This window comes from Coturnix japonica, chromosome 17, assembly GCF_001577835.2.
Source record: "Coturnix japonica isolate 7356 chromosome 17, Coturnix japonica 2.1, whole genome shotgun sequence".
Classification (NCBI taxonomy): Eukaryota; Metazoa; Chordata; class Aves; order Galliformes; family Phasianidae; genus Coturnix; species Coturnix japonica.
The window spans coordinates 4,810,713-4,827,178 of NC_029532.1; the positions used below are offsets into that span (position 1 = coordinate 4,810,713).

General features: G+C 50.8%; 1 protein-coding gene across 11 annotated transcripts in view; it reads right to left on the reverse strand.

The window, feature by feature from the left end:
* Positions 1–372: 372 nt before the first annotated feature.
* Positions 373–16,466, reverse strand: part of RAPGEF1 (Rap guanine nucleotide exchange factor 1) — a 66,901-nt gene continuing 50,807 nt past the window's right edge. For 6 of the 11 annotated variants that reach the window (XM_015879001.1, XM_015878999.2, XM_015879003.2 and 3 more), the window contains 15 exons: positions 14,769–15,050; positions 13,630–13,722; positions 12,023–12,111; positions 10,795–10,906; positions 9,383–9,458; positions 6,702–6,786; positions 5,528–5,620; positions 5,243–5,428; positions 5,036–5,120; positions 4,738–4,832; positions 4,510–4,588; positions 4,291–4,392; positions 3,778–3,875; positions 3,145–3,273; positions 373–2,516 (listed from right to left, as the gene is read on the reverse strand). In XM_015879001.1, coding sequence (XP_015734487.1) covers positions 2,366–2,516; positions 3,145–3,273; positions 3,778–3,875; positions 4,291–4,392; positions 4,510–4,588; positions 4,738–4,832; positions 5,036–5,120; positions 5,243–5,428; positions 5,528–5,620; positions 6,702–6,786; positions 9,383–9,458; positions 10,795–10,906; positions 12,023–12,111; positions 13,630–13,722; positions 14,769–15,050 — 1,755 coding nt within the window. In that variant the 3' untranslated portion in view covers positions 373–2,365. The remainder of the gene's footprint in view (positions 2,517–3,144; positions 3,274–3,777; positions 3,876–4,290; positions 4,393–4,509; positions 4,589–4,737; positions 4,833–5,035; positions 5,121–5,242; positions 5,429–5,527; positions 5,621–6,701; positions 6,787–9,382; positions 9,459–10,794; positions 10,907–12,022; positions 12,112–13,629; positions 13,723–14,768; positions 15,051–16,466) is intronic. The other 5 variants (XM_015879007.1, XM_015879006.1, XM_015879009.1 and 2 more) reach the window with 3 other exon arrangements.

Genomic DNA, 16,466 nt, shown 5'->3' on the forward strand with positions numbered 1-16,466 from the left:
GGCAAATTCTGCTGCAATCAGTCAATCTGGGACCTCCTCCAACGCCCCCCCCCCCATCACAGCAGGCGTCGAGCCCTCACTCAGTGTCTGAGCATCCTCCTGTGTGCCGGCAGCTGCCCATTACTTCCAAAGGAATGTTGAACCCCATCCAGCACTGAAATAGCACCAGCAGCCACTCGGGGGTTATTTATGGCCATGCCATAGGCTGGGATGCAGCACTGGGTTCAAAGCCCCCTCATTCCTATCAGTGCTCAGTGGGGGGCAGGAGGAGATGGGGGTCCTGAGCTTTGGGGGTGTCCATAGTGCTGTCAGGAAGAGCAAAAAAGGGCAGAGGAAAACCCAGATGTGATAAAACACGAGGCCACACCAACGTGAGGAGCGGATTCGATTGTCACTTTAATCCTCAGACTGCTGCATGCAACTGTAAACGGGACCGTTAGGCAGGTTTGTTACTGGCATTTATTGGTCTTTAATAGAAAAGTTACAGGTTTGAAATGTTTGCAGGAAGATGCCACCATTGGGACTGGGTTAGTGGTAAGTCTATAATACAGCCAATGAGCTGGAGCTGGGGGGAGGCTGGGGAGCCCCCTGGGTGCCCCCAACCCCATCGCTCTGCATTGAGCCCTGGGCACAGCACTGCCCACTGCTTCCTTCATCCCCAGCACATGGAGACCCCCAGCAATGGGGTGATCTTAGTGCTGTGCCCACACTGACCCCCCTGCAGCTCACAGCAGTGATGGGGCCAGCAGGGCTCTGCACCGGCTGTGGGCTGTGTTTGCCTTTCCCATCTTTCAATCTTATTTACAAAGGAAACTAAGTGAATCTCTTCCCACTGTGAGGATTACAAAGCTTTGGCCTGGCCCGGCGTGCAGCCACACGGCTGTTAACAGTGCCATAAAGAAATACAAGGTGCCAGTGGGAAAGTGATGATGTTGGGTGCAATCCCAGGAGCTGAGCAAAGCAGGCACTGCCAGGAGCCGGGCAAAGCTTTGCAATCTGCAGGAGGAAACGCTGGACTCTCTTGATCCACCCAGAACAAACAGAGGTTTGGCAAACATTGACCTGCCATGGAGAAGTAAAGTGAGGATGCTCTGCAAAAACACCCCCTGGGAGCCACTGCCCTGAGCTGCAGGATTGTGAATAACCTGCAATGGTGGGACAGGGCTCTGCAGAAGGGTTTTGCAAAGGGGTAAAACCGACAGCACGTGTGCTCAGAACCACGTTGTAAACAACTGAATGGGGCCAGAAAGGGATGGGGGGGAGAATGGGAGAGCCTGGGAGAAGGGATGGGGACATGAAGCAGGGATGGAGGGGCTGATAAGGCACACGGAACAGGAGGGGAGCGCGGGGTCAGGGCAGTGCTGGGGTATAAAGGGGCGGCTTCTGAGCACCACGGGTTGTTGGGATGATGAGAACCATTTGGCAACAAGGAGAGGAATGGATGGGGCCTCAGCCTCCTTCCTTCCTTCCAGCACTCAGCATGATGCTGTCACTGCTTGTGAGTTTGATACACATCACGTTTTGCACTTGGTTTGTTTGTTTTTCCTATAAACCCATCGGTATCAGACATGCATCAAAAAGAAAAAAAAATCTCCAATGGATTCTAAATCCTACTATTTACAGTCATATACTACAGGATTTACTGTGCAAAAGCTAGTACCATCACTACAAGATAGGGGCCCACAGGGCAGGTGAGCGCGGTACCGCGGGTAGTCCGTGTTTCCAGGGGTCGGAGGGGTCAGTGTGGCTTAAATAGTGAGATCTGAGAGGAGGAGGGGGGGTCAATGGCTGGAGACGGCGGCTCCCTGCCCACCATTCAGTGCCTCTTCTGGATCCATTAGTGGTGCCTTCATCTTATCGAGAAGGCGAGAGAGACCTGGGGCAAACTGAAGCCCCCTGTAAACAAGCCCAGCCCTCCGGCAGGCAGCAGGGCTCCTTCACCCCCATCTTACTGGGGAAAGCCTCAGCTTCTGTCTGCTGAACTCCACCCGGAGATGAGCCCGTGGGCACCGAGCTCTGCTCATCCTCTGTCCGGGATGAAGACAAAAGCCGGCGTGTTTCCAAACACCACCATCAGTAACACACTTGCCGGGGACCCTCCTGCAAAGCTCTCTCCTTGTGTGGAAAGCTGCTGGATGGCACAGAGGGATGGGAGGAGGAGGAGGGAGGCGAGCGCTGCCCCATCTCTGCCCGCTGCCGTCTGCGCTGCAGCCACCGCTCTGCCAACGCTCACAGCCCCCAAGTCGCTGCCAGCCAGGAGAGAGGCTGCACCACCCCGTAACAGGTACAAATACTGAACTCCAGTCTCATAGCTGCCCTCTGTGCGCCTGCCGAGCAATTCTCCTCGCTCGCACAAACCCTCCTCCTAAGTTTTCTCTTCCCGGTCTGTTTTCCGCCTTGTGATGTTGCGAGGTTTGATTTTAAGGGACAGTTCCCACAGCGCCTCCTCGGCCAGATGGTCGCTGAAGTCGTTGAAGAATGAGACGATGTCGTCGTTCCTCTTGATGTCGTAATGGCTGCAGAGCAACACAGAAGGGCTGCAGTTAAACGAGGGGCTGAGGGACCCCTTGGTGCCCCCCCACACTGATCCTGTGCTGTGCTCTGTGTCACCTGAGCTCAGCACTTGTGATGGGCGGTGACACAAATGGGATAAAACATCATTAGTCTGGATATGAGGAGGAAGTTTTTCACCCGGAGGGTGGTGACGCACTGGAACAGGTTGCCCAAGGAGGCTGTGGATGCCCCATCCCTGCAGGCATTCAAGGCCAGGCTGGATGTGGCTCTGGGCAGCCTGGGCTGCTGGTTGGTGACCCTGCACACAGCAGGGGGTTGGAACTGGATGAGCACTGTGGGCCTTTGCAACCCAGGGCATTCTATATCTACTGAGGAAAGCCCTTTGTATTTCTGAGAACCCCTGTTCTCAGCCACAGCCAAAGGTGCCATGGAAAGAGAGAAGGAAAACCTAATGACAGAGCAGTACTGGAAAAACACCATCACAGCTCAGTAATCTTATTTAACCCAGTGAGGGGGGCAAACCACGGGCAGAGCCGTGTCACTGCCAGGTCCCCTTACATCTCCACCTTGATTCTGCCCCTCCTGTGCCCCCACAGTGCCCAGCTCGGACCCCCCCATTGCTGCACTTACACCTGCTGGAAGCACCTCATGCTGTCCAGGATGTTAAACTGCTGCCAGCGCTTGGAGAAGTTCACCTTGCTGTCAATGTAGTCTGGGTTTCCCAGATGAACAAAGGTCAGGTCCTGCAGAATTAGGCCTCTGAAAGAGAGACAGGGGCATAGGGCCAGGGAGCAGGCAAACAAGCACAGAGGTTTGCCATACATGGGCAGGAGAGCCAGCCAAGGGCAGCCACACAGCACCTGTCCACCTCCCATTTTAAACCGGAGGGAAAGGTCCCCAGTCACCTTCACTTAAAGAAAGTCCAGACAAAAAGGAAAGCACCTGGAACAGCAGCAGCAGGTGGTCTGAGCTCTGACCCACAGTTATAAAAGGGAATGAGATCCTCAGTGGTGAAAGCAGATGGAGAAATGCAGTCATCTTGTACTGGGAATGCAGTGTCACAAAGGGGAGCTGTGCCAAGGGCTGCCTCCCTGCTGCTGGACAGACTGCTCTGATGGGGCACGTGGGGCTGATGTGGCACAACGCTGTGTTATTTTACATGTAGGGCAGAGGCAAAGTGCTGAGCTGGGCAGAAGCTGCTGAGAAACCACTGAAGGAACTGCTGGAATGCACAGAAGTAGAAGAAAGGAAGCGCCGACTTACAGGTATGGGATGCAGGGAGGTTCCACATCAGCCAGGGCTGCACGGTAGGCGCGGAAGGACGAGGAGCTGTCGATCAGTGTGCAGTACTCAGCCAGGCCCTGGCAGAACACAAAGCCCCCAGTCACCCCTTTATCTTTGTATCCCCTCTCCCATGGAGTTAATGCCATCCTGCACCCACCACCAGCGGCTCAGCTCGCACTGGGTCTGCTCGCTCTGACCCTCACTGTGCTCACACAGAACTTCGCTGCCTTCAGCTCCACCAAAGCTTCACTGCACAGGGAGGAAGCAGCTGCTCCCTCAGCCCGTGGCACTGCTGGCACTTCTGCAGCTGTCAGAAAGCCCTGCAGCACTGCAGCCTGCCACCACTGTCCAATTACATCCAATGGAGAGCATTCATCCTCCATCCCTCCACCTTGTTATGCTGCTGAGCTGTTAAATCTCACCCTGCTGCTTCATACCACCACCACAGTTGTCCTTTCCCCCCTACATATGAAAGCCTGCACCGTTCCTCACCTCTGAGGTTTGTTTCTGCCACTCCAGCCTTCGGATGGGTGCAGAATCCAGTGCAGAAAGAATGGCCAGATAGGAATTAAAATTATTCAGCTTTCGTAAGTGCTGTGAAGAGGGAAAATGAACCGGTTACCCAGAGATCTGTAATGCCTTCAAACAGAAAACAGCTCTAACACCTGGCACGTCCAACTCTGCTGTTAAGAAGCATCACTGAGCTGATACCTTCATAATCTTTATAAACTTAAGGAGCAGCCTCTCTCGGTCTTGGGCTTTCTCTTGCAGCATTATTATGGAACGAACCCTGGAAGAACAGAGAGAGAAAGAGAAACTCACTTAAGCAGATCTCAGATTCCTTCTTGTTTCACTTACAAAAGTGAAAGCTAATAAGGATGGATCAACAACACTGAAAATGATGCTGAAAGCTGAACACTGATGCTCGGAGCTCCTTACCAGTAGGACATGTTATTAAAGTGCTCTGTGAACTGCGTCAGGTTGGGGCTCTTCTCTTCATTTTGCTCTTTCGCCCACAGTAAAACTTCTGGTATCTGCTCAGGAAGAAGAACAGAGGGGTGGGAGAATAGCACACGTTATTCATGGGATTTCTGCCTTGAGATTCCCAGCCACAGCCTGTGCTCATGGTCTTTTGCTGACACGAGTTCAGCTGTTCTGGCAGGGAATACCAGAGATAGCAGAGGGGATTGTGTGCAGATCCCTCCCCTGTGCCCTCAGCTTGTCCTTGTCTCTGTACCTCGATTTTATAGAAGAGTTCAGCATCCAGGAGCGTCAGCTGCTCGGCTATTTCATGACTGTGGAAATCATGTAAGGTCCCCGGCCTGCAGGAAAGAAAGATAAGAAGGAATATGAAAATATAACTCGTTTTCTTTCCTTCCTTCTATTTCGTGTCCAAATAAATGGGATGCAGGACCAACAAAGAGACACGTGTGTGCTTCCTCACCTGGCTGCCACCCCACGGGCTGCGAGAGGTTTGATGGAGTTGGCGTATCTCAGCATTTTCTTCTGATCCACTTTATCCAGGATGTTTTTACGCAGCACTCTGGCCAGGCTCAGCTCCCCATTGCAGACCAGCCGGAACACCAGGTCCATCAGCAGCTTGAGAATCTCCTCCGTCAGCTCCACTAAGCTGAAAGATGGCAAAGCCATCAGGACTGTGACTCTGGGATGCTGGTATTGTGACTGACTGTGCACCTCCCACCCCAAAACAATAATGAAGGCAACTCACCACAGCTCATCCACCACTCTGACCAGCACGAAGAAGGTGTTCTTACTGACTCGCTTCTTAAACGTATCCGGGAAGTGGCAAAACTTCTCATATGTTGGTTGTGAATTAAAGAATCAACTGCTGGTTCAATTAACTGCTGCCTCGAGGAACATCACAATGGATATTATTCCATTGTTATCTCTAAGGTGGTATTTAATGGGCTGCATTCCTCTATGGCCACCTCCCACACCAGGCTGAGCCATCTCTTAGGTCTCGTAACAGATCTCAGACGTCAGCTCCACCTTTCTGCAGCCCAATCTGCTGCAAAGGGAGCGTCAGCAAGGGAGACTGAGCACGCTTAAAGCAGGTGCACAAATGGAGAGAGAAACAGCAAGCCAAATATCAACGAGGGCCTGCAGGAATGTCCCAGCCAATACTTGTACCAACACCTGCTCTCCAAGGAGGTTTTGCTGTGTCTTTGGCAGCACTGACCCCAGCAGGAGCGAGGGAGGCTGGCCCTGCTGCAGATGGCTCATGGCAGGGTGACATCAAGCTGCTTTGGTGGTGGGTCTGTGAAGGAGCAGAGCCCACCAGGCTGCTGCCCCACACAGCAAAGGGAACAACAAGGACAGAGCCAAAGGGAAGAGAGAGAGCAGCCTGCTCTGCTGCCAGAAGCACTAACACTCACACTGCATGTCCAGCCCCGGCCTCGTTAGCAGATACAAGCTCAGAGCTTGAGGCTAAGAGGACATTATCTTCTGTGTTGCATTTCTTGTAATAAGAGGGAGAATAGGACCTGACAGTTTAGCCATTGCTGGTGCTAACCTACATCTGCCCAAGCGATTCCCTCAGCCCCTGAGGAAGGATGGATGCACAATCTCCATTGTACAGACCAGATGTCCCAAAGCAATGACCACTTCCCCAGCTCTGTACAGAAAATCTGAACTGCTTTTCTCCCCTGTCAGGACCCCCAGGACCCCATTCAGGTCCAGCACTCTGCTTCCTGCAGACCTGCCCTGTGGCATTTCCTATTTGTAGGCAGCAGAGATGAAGGAAGTGCTGCTTGGGGCACCTCCAGGGCAATCAATGTTCTCAGCAGGTTTGTGACCAGCCAGCTCACCACCAGCTCCCTCCATGATGACTGCCCTGCTCTGCTCTGCTCCCTGGGGCCAACTGCCTTTCATGTAAAGGATATCTGTACTGCAGCTTCTTGATGAGCTCTTCAGGGGTAATAAATGTCCTGTACGTAGTCAGGAAGGCTTCACAGTACAGCACCAGATCTACAGAGAAAGAAAAGGAAGCCTCAGTCAACCCAGCCTGCAGAAAATGAAGCTTCATGTAAGGTTGAATCCAGCCTCACAGAAAGAAGACATTGACACAGACACGTTTTGACAAGGATGAGCTGCACAGGAAAGCTGTGCTGTTGTTTCTCACCAGCAGATGGACCCTAAGGCACAAGAGCAGGAGCTGCCCTGTCCCCCAGGCTGGCTCCCATTTGCAGCACTCCCATTTGCTTTTGAGCTTATGTGACCATCCAAAGGGACTGGTGACACCCACCTGTTTGTGGGACAGGAACTACAACAATAGGTCAAATTCAAATGTGCTGAAAGCCCTGGGGATGCTTTAAAGAGAAGATCTGACAGTGAGAGCTGGGTGCCTGTTCTGCCTTTACAGCTCAGGCTGCACAGAGCCCTGCAAAAAACACTCACTTCCCTCCTGAACATGAACACACACACTGCAGTGTGATGGCTCGGTGCTGCCCTTGCTTGTGTTTCAGGTGCCCCAGGGCCCTGAAACTATCTGATTATTTTCAACCCTAAGAGTAAATTGCACAGCAAAAAAACTGACTCTGCCCAGCGTGTGACCCTGCCACGACACCAACGCTGCCACGTGGTCAAAATGGAAGTTAATTAGACCTGATATCAAACCAAGCTGTGCTGCACTCGGCATCTGCAGTGGGATGGCACGCTGCCCTGCCTGCCCTGCTCCGACCGCTGGGGAGGTTCAGCAGCACCCACAGGGGGAAGGATCGTGCTGTGCCTGCCCAGGCTCGGCTGTGCATGTTCCACCAGGACAGGGAGCACCCCACACCCACAGCCACGTGCTGGAACGTGAGCCCACTGTGCAGGGAAGGGTGGGAAAGCAGGGAACAATGTGAAAGCTGTGCGTCGCTACCTGCAGTGTTTCTCTTGGCAAGAGCCTCATAGAGATGCTTCTTCCTCCTGCTCTGTGTGGCAGAGAAAGCAGAGTGTGCTGCTGGCTCCTGGCTAAAGCCATCAGATGTGAGCTGTAAAGCTGGAGGCTGGGTGGTCATGTCAGGGGTGAGCCCTAGGCTTGCTCCAGCTGTAATCCTGCACTCGCACGCGGCTGCGAGCACTTAACTGACCGTGTGGGTTTTGCTCCCAAAGACCACAGGTCTCCTTTCATCCCTTCTTCCATTTAAGCTCTTTTAGAAAACTCAAATGGACAAGAAGCATCATGCAGCAGGGCGTGGAGTTACATTTATTCCGGGTTCCCATCTGCCCAAAAGGCAACATGAGGTGATACAGCTGCTCTGCTCTGGCACTCAAAGCTGCCAAGAAATTCATCTTTAAAGGAAAAGCCTCTTAACTATACCCCTCTGTGCCGTTTGGCTGATTGATTTACAAGCCCGGAATTCTTCTCATTGTAAGCTTAATTCATTAACCCTCTCAGTCACCCAAACACTGGGTTAGCATAGCACAAATTCCTCCGTGCTCCATTCAGATCAGCAGCTTGGCAGAGCATGCAAGGCTGAGCCACCACTGCTCCCCCTCCACCCATCCTCTCTCCTTGTCCTTCTGTGCATTCACAATCCTGCTCTGCTTTTTCCTCATCCCGTTCCACGTTTGGCTTTTCTACATGGGGCACTTCCATTTAGATTTTCTTTCTTTTTAATGTACTTATATAACCACAGTGCAATGCATTGCCTCTTTCTTTCCTAACTTTGGTCCTCTGTGCCCGGATTTGATGCCTGACGTAAACAGGGAAATATATCTGCCAAGGGAAGGATTTTCTTGCTAGCTGAATGGTGCTATAAGTAATTGGAAACACCTTATGCTACATTATAAGAGCTGCCATTTGAAAATGCACATGAAAGATATCTCCCCTTTGACTATCAAACCTCTAAAATATGAGAGCTGAGTGGTTCAGAGGGTTAGAACATTTCGCCTTGCATCCCAGGAGATAAGGAGATCAATTCTGGTTAAAGGCCATCAGCACAAATGCATTTGGCAGGTTCCAAATCACTCTCAATGACTGTGTGTGTCACAGCTCTCACAGAGGAGCTGCTGCACGTGGGTGGTGACCTGGGCTGCATTAAGAGTTGGGTTGTAACAAACAGAGCTAGGAGCTGCCACCCCTGGCTCTCTCCTTCACATCTCATTTCACGTGCAGTGAATTCCCTCCCTGCCCTGGTCCAGGTGTAGTAGTATAGAGCTGGATGACGAAGCTAAGCAGCATAAGAAGGGGTGGCAGCAGATCAGTGCTGGGTGGGCTGCCTGATGGCCATGGGTACAAAAACCCCCATCACTTCTGCACTTTCAGAAGACAAAATCTGCCCTCGGCAGCCCTGGAGACACCATGGCAGCAGCACCACCAGCTCCAGGGCCATGAGGAGTTAATTCCAGCCCTGCTGTTAAATGGAATGACCAGGCGCTTATCCAGCTTACCTCTGTTTCACCAAAGATAAGCACAACCCCCCAGCAACTCAAGGGATGATTAATGCAGAGCTCTCCACCCTGGTCCAGCAGCAAGAGTCACATCGTAACTGCTCCCACCACAGAGATGCAGAAGCCCAGCAGTAAAAGCCCACACCAGGTCATACTCCCCAGCTTTGTTTTGAGGCATCCCCTGTACCTTTCCTGTCTGTCTCCGTTGCATGCACCAACAAAATATCTCCAGATCCACCGCGGACATCTGGCCCATCATCTCCCTGCAATGAGAACAGAAGAGCCTTACACACAATCCACGCTCCCTTCAGCCTGGTTTACCACCTCTGGGGCTCAAACTCAGCACTAACTGGCAGAGCACACAATGTTCCTGGCACCGTTTGCAGCTCAAGTCGGGACGTGATCTCAAAGTGTTGGGCTAATCCTGGAATCGGAGTCAAACATTTGGTGTCCCAGATGAGGATCTGGGCCCATCACCACTCAGGGTCTCTGACTCCTTAAAACCAGGCTGTGAAATGCAGTGAAAGCTGAACCTTCTGGCCATGGAAGAATGAAGAGAAATATCCCAGACTCCCAAATGCTCCCAAAAGACCATTAACAGAGCAGCAGCTCTGTGTGAACTGTCTCAAAGTGCAGGATCATGTACCACAGTGGCTGCGGGGTGAGAGGTCGTGCATTCAACTCTCATGCTCCAGGAACATCAAAAACCTAGCAAGTTAATTCCCTAATCTGGAACTATTTGACTGGAGGTCACCTGAAGCAATCCAATAACCAGGAGCAGAAGAACAGCCCCACTAACTCCTTGACCTTATCGCTCTGAGAACATCCTTCTTTTACCTCCCGCTATTCACAACTGAAAACACCCAGAACTGATCTATCAGCCATCCAGTGGTTCCCACGCTGCAGGAAATGACGTGCAGGAGCAGTTCTATATTGTTTATAACACACAGAGCATAAAGGAAGAAAGAAGGAAGACTAAAGTTAAGGGCTGACTCAGATCTGCTACTCCAAAATGTTCAGCAATCACTGCTGGGTTTCTGTGTTTCTTTTGAAAGTTGATGGAATCAACCTTCAGCTCAGATTGGAATCGTGTCTGGCTTCCCTTATCTACACCTGTTATTTTAATGTGCAAAACCCCACAGACTTACAGCCACTGAGCAGCTATGTCTAAAATGTGCATTTTTCAGGTGACCCTCTGGCAAGACACATAAAAAACTACTTAAGGCATCAGCAATAGCTTCTCATTCTCTCTCCTGCATCTCAGCTGCCTAAAGAAAACTCCTAAAGTGTCAGTAAATGACCTTTCTATTGTTCAGGATAGTTCCTGATAAATCTGAAAGCTTCTAAAGCTTGTGCATTCCTTCAAGCTGCATGAAAAAACAGCTTGGTTGAAGAGCATAGTAAGCAAATGTGTCTGGGATTGCACCCAAGCCAGAAACAAAGTCACTTCTTACTTTGGCTTCTTACGTTTCTTGCCTTGGCTTCTCCATTAGTAACGCAATGTCCTGTTTGGGAAACCTACTAACCATGCCTTCAGAAAATCAGCTCTCAACAGAATATAAACCAAAGAACAGGAACAATAACCCTGAAGGAACCTACCTCTTGCTTCAGTGTCAACCTAGCCATAATTTCACTGTGGTCAATAAGGGAGAGCTCATCCACTTCTTCCTCCAACTGTGACGATTCCAAAGCATCCGGTGACTGCTGCTGCCTGTGAAAAAACAGGCAAACAACCATCAGTGTCACGGCCCTCCTGGTGACAGAGAGATGCTGAGTCCACCTGAGCTCTCAGATCCTCACTAAGTAGCAATAAGAACACACAGAAGGCCTGGAGGTAAAGCTTTTGCAAACAAGCCTAAATGTCTAGCAGTAATTCTGTTACTTTGTGCGCCTCTGGAAAAACACACAAAGCTTTAGGACCTGCCTGGATTTCTGGCAGGAAGGATTTCAATCTGCCCTGCATGAACACACGCTTTCACACCTCCTTAAGTCACCAGTTATTAATGCACACAAATCTAAGCCCTCCCTCACAGACTGAACACGCTTCAAACTCTGCCACCGTGGGCTGTGAGCTGACCAAACTGTGTGTGTATATGTACATATACAGCTTACAGCTTTCCCCAGGCACAGGTCAGGATTTGGTGCAGCAGCCCGCACTGAGCTTTGCAGAGCACTGCTGTATTGTCTCCTTCACTGCAGGGATTAAAACCTTCAAACCAACTGCAGGGAAAAAGGAGGAGGGAAGTTGACTGTCAGACACAAAACAATGCTGTTCTCTATTTCTGCCTTAGAAATGCAATTGAAGAGCAATCTCGAGCAGCAGGGAAGCACTCACTCCACTCCTACTGAAGCCCATCTGTTACAGCCTGGACCTCTTCATTTACATAGACAAATGATAGCTAAGAGCATTAGAAGGGATATACAGACTCCTGCTCTGGGGCCTCTGCCAGCCTTTAACTAGCAGGGTTAGGAAGAAATTCCCTTCTGGAAGACTATTTCCCAGCAGTGACACAGACTTTTTTCACATGTTTCCCTGGAAGCAGGAGGGAGCAGCCAGGGTCTATGACAGGACTGCCAATTAGATGGCTTTGCAATGATGAATAAAGGCTGCATTAACCCCTATGGGTCTGCTGAGTTAAGTAATGACATCTTGCCTCCATCCTCCTTCTGCAGTAGGATCTCACTGCTCTGCCACTGTGCAAAAAAACCCCAAATGTGTGGGGTTAAAATCTGAAGGGTTGAGGGCAGAAGAGGCGGCCACAGTGAACCCAGGCAGAGAACAGGGAGAGAGAAACAGAGGATCAGCTGCAACAGGAGCCAGGCTCACCTCTCAGCACCTTCTTTGCCTTCCTTCCCCATGGCGCTGCTGTTTGAAGTGGAGTCTTTGGAATGGCCGTCTTTGACAGAAGGAGATTCCTGCAAAGAGAAGGAAGTTTTTCATTATTGCCCTGGATCCTGCACCACAGCCAAGCTTGTATTTACAGCCTTACTGCCTCTAAATGGCTCTTTACTGTAAATTCCTTCAGAGCAGTTAAAGATTGATGCAAGTTAATGCCGAATGCCAGGAAAACGCAGAAGTTAATTAGATAGGAAATTTGGGACCATCTCTGGAGACTAGTGTAATTAGTATTGTTTGCTTTTAACATTGTGAAACGATGCTGAAAGTTACAACACAAGTCAGCTGTTGTCTTGAATTTTAACTCTCTCATTGCTTTTCTTTTCAGCCCTTACTGTTGAAATGCATTTGCCTTCTGCTTTAATCAGAATGGACACAGCCAGCTCCAAGCTCTCCAGTTTCAGTTCCTCTCTCATTTACAGCCTCCAAATACAGACCAGGCTGCCTTGGGGGTGGGGGTGGAGATGCACAGTGCCTTTCCTGCTCCCTTCTCCTCCATCCGAAGAGCTCACACAACGATGGAACGTTTCCACTTCACAATTCATGGCTGTGGAAATGAGGCTAATGCAAACAAGCAGAACCATCCGAACATAGCACGGAACAGCAGGTGGACGGTTCAGAGCAAATAAGAGTTGCAGCACTTCAAATCAGCCATTTATTAAAGAGAGAAACAGCCGTGAATGGCAAATGGGGATATTAACGTAGTTGGGAGTTCAGAATCATTTGACATCATGCAAAGTGGACTTTGGACATTCCACCTAATGAACAGACAGGACTGAAAGCACCTCTACTCTGCCCAGCTTTGGTGGGGAAGGTGCAGCTGCATCTATCTGTAAAGTCCTTTGCTTCCAAGTTAAGGATCAGTGAGTGATTGCTAAGAGGGCTGAGGCTGCCTCAGGAAGGGGAGCGATGGGAGCATCACCACCTTGGTTATTTAATGCCAGCAGGGATAAAGGGTTTAGAAACATCCTGCAGATGAACCACCCTATGTGAGGGGCTGGCAAAAGGAGCAGCATTAATATCTGCGGTGACACAGCAGGAAGGTGGCACCTCCCTGCCATGGGGTACAACCCATCTCCTCAAGGAAACAGCTCAGACAGGAAGGTGGAGTGAAGGAAGAAGCATTGCGTGGTTACAGTGCTGCCCATCAATCATTTCGTACCCAAGAGGGGAAGGAAAAATAAGAATCAAAAAAGGGGAGCACAAGGCTTTATTTATTGAACCAGGAAAGCCAAAGCAGTTACAAGAGTAAACACAGACAGAAGATGGTGCTGGTCAGAGTGCAGCTCTCCAAAAGGGAACCTTATGCAAGCAGCTCCAAACAAACAGCCAAAGCACAAACGGGCCAGTGAGGAAGGCAAAGCCATCCATCCATCCTGCCGGGGCTCTCAGCACCAGAACAGGAGGCCACTGAAACCTGCAGGCCAGGAGAGGGCAAGCAAAGGGATCACCAGCGAGGGGACCGGGCACCCTGGGGTGTGAGCTCAGCATGCACCAGGCAGCCCCTTCCCAGTGTGTGGCCTCTCCCGCTTACTTACTCCTCCAGAATGAGGGAGTTCCCCGTTGCTCTGGCCAGAGGAATACAGATTGACGTATTCACCCTCACCAGCCTCCTCACTGGCGTTTTCACTCTAGGGGAGACAGGATGAAAGGAAATACGTGACGGTGTCCCTCGGCAGCGTTGGCTGGTAGCAAGCACTTGTGCCCTGCGGTGCCGGCACCGAGGTGGGAGCCCGTCCTCGAGCTGCACATTCCCAGATGACCGTACTGGGGTTCTCAAGGAGTGTCCTGAAGCTGCAGCAGCACAGCAGCAGGCACTGCATAGCAAGAGCTGCCATGGGAGCTGTGCAGGTACAGCTGTTAAGCGATCAGAGCCTGAGCACAAGCAACATTCTGCTGATGCTGAGCCAAACCTGAGGGCTGCTGGGTGCCTGCAAGCACCCGAGGCAACAAAGATGCAACAGCGAGGTCAGGTCTAAAGGGTGAAAAACTGATTTCTGTAGCATATGTCCCTTTTTTAAGTACTGTGAAGTTGAGGCTCTGATCCCACCAACTCTAGGTTTTGCAACACAGAGATGAGAAACTGCCTTGTAAACGAGGTGCTTCAAGAAGTAACCTGCCTACTGGTCTGCTAAACCAAGCAGGGACCTTGAGCTGGTCAGTTTTGGAACAGCTTTGAGCCCAGCACCAGCACCGCATTACACTCTGCACTCAGTGCCACCAGCGCTGGCAGCTGGGCACAGCTGGAGCCCATAGAACATAGTGGTTTATATAAGGAGAGTGAAGCTGAGCCAACCCGCTGTTCCTGGGGCTCAGCAGGAACTCAGGGAGCAGGACAGCAGAGATGCAGCTCCTGCAGGATGTGAAGCACCGCTGGGAGCCAACCTTGCCAAGCACTCCTTAGCCTTCCTCTGCTCTGTATCACAATTGCAGGAAGCTGTAGCAATTTCTCTTCCCCTTCACCAGCATTTGACATTTTCTCTTTCCAACCTCTCAAACCTGTGGGGTTGCTCAGATTTGTAGCCATCGTTTTTATACAGAACTACCACTCTGCATTCACACACAGGTTCGGAAACCGAATCACAAAGCATTAACACGAGTGACATTTCTTTTAGAACAAAACCAAGCCCAGCCTTGCATTTAAGGTGCACACCATCACCTCTTTGCATAGTCTCACCGAAGGCGTCTGCAGAGAATCAGTGAGAGAGGTTTCAGAAGGAAGGCAGACAGGAGCACTCCCGTTAAAGCTGCTCTCCTGCGAAGAGGAGTTTGGCACATCCCCAGTGCTGGGAGACGGGCTGGCCGTGGCTGGCACTGCGAGGTCAGAGCTTGGAGACGGGTGGACGGGCGGAAAGGGTGCGGTGGAGCAGGAGGAGGAGGTAGAAGACAGGAAAGGAGGTACGGAGACTTGGTTGTGAGGCACAAAGTCCTGCGAGTAGGACCTAAACACAGACTTGTACTAAAAAGGGGGGTGGGGGGGGGACAGATGCAGAGATGCACAACACAAAAAACAAAGATGGGGGAAAAGGAAAGAGACAGACAAGAGAAAAAGTGATTAGATCAGCAGCAGCTTAGCAGTGACAGCACAAGGTAATTCTAACAAAGGCACCTCTATGCCCAGAGGCAGCCCTGAACAGAGGCAGCCTTATTTTCTCCTCCGCGTGTTAGAGCAGGAATTGTTACCTGGGCGGGCAGGTCTGATGGTGAGGTGAGCCCTTCCATAAACAGCAGCCCTGGTTCAGGGCAGGATGGTGGCAATGGGTGACACCTGGTGCTGCAGCAGTGAGTAACAGAGCACACCTGGAGAGCACCAGACAGGCTGAAGGGATGCTATGGCACACAGCAACCATGACTCTGAGTGTGCTGGAAGCATCTCAGCAGACAAAAGCACTCTGAGGGTTTATTGCTTTGCTGGGATTTTCCACTGGATCCCAATTGAAGATGCCGTTTGCTCCAGCCCTGTAATTTAACAGCTACTGTGTCAAGTCTGTTCCAGGATACACAGCTCCCAGTGAGGGGTGACTGGATGGTGCCTTCAGAGCCGCGCTGAAGGATAAAGGAGATTACAGCAGTAGATGCTTTCACTCCTTTCCATCTGAGAAATACTGAGAGTAAAAATGATAATTGCCCTCGGGAGCCCTGAATTCCTTATCAAACCAATCCTTTAATGCAGTGCCTCCAAGAGTCAGCTGAAGAGATGAAAGGAGATCATCTACATAAAGCTTCATTTCACCATCTCTCCTAATCATCAGATTACTGTTCAGATAATATTAAGCGGGGTGCAGTGGGAGTACGCTCTGCCAAGAAAAACATGAGCAATCCTCTTGCTTTTTAAACATCTGTGCTAGTAAGATTTGCCATCAGGGTGACTCCAAAACAAGAACAGAACACAGCTGACACCCACCAGAGAAATAAATAATGAAAAGACAACAGTGCTAAACCTGCTGGAGGGGAGTTTATTTTACAACTTGTAGAGCTCAGCCACAAGTGAGGTCTGCATTGTAGCCCTGTGGACTGATGGAAGGAATAACTGTGTGACCCCAAACCCAGGCTGAAATACAGCTGTGGTGGTTGCTTGGAACGATATCATAGAATGGCCTGGGTTGCAAAGGCCCACAGTGCTCATCCAGTTCCAATCCCCTGCTGTGTGCAGGGTCACCAACCAGCAGCCCAGGCTGCACAGAGCCACATCCAGCCTGGCCTTGAATGCCTGCAGGGATGGGGCATCCACAGCCCCTTTGGGCAACCTGTTCCAGTGCGTCACCACCCTCTGGGTGAAAAGATCCCAAGCAACTCATCTTGCTGAAAAGCAATGGAGTAAAAGGAGAAACAAAGGCATGAACTGGAAAATTCTGGAGAATTGAATTAAATTGAT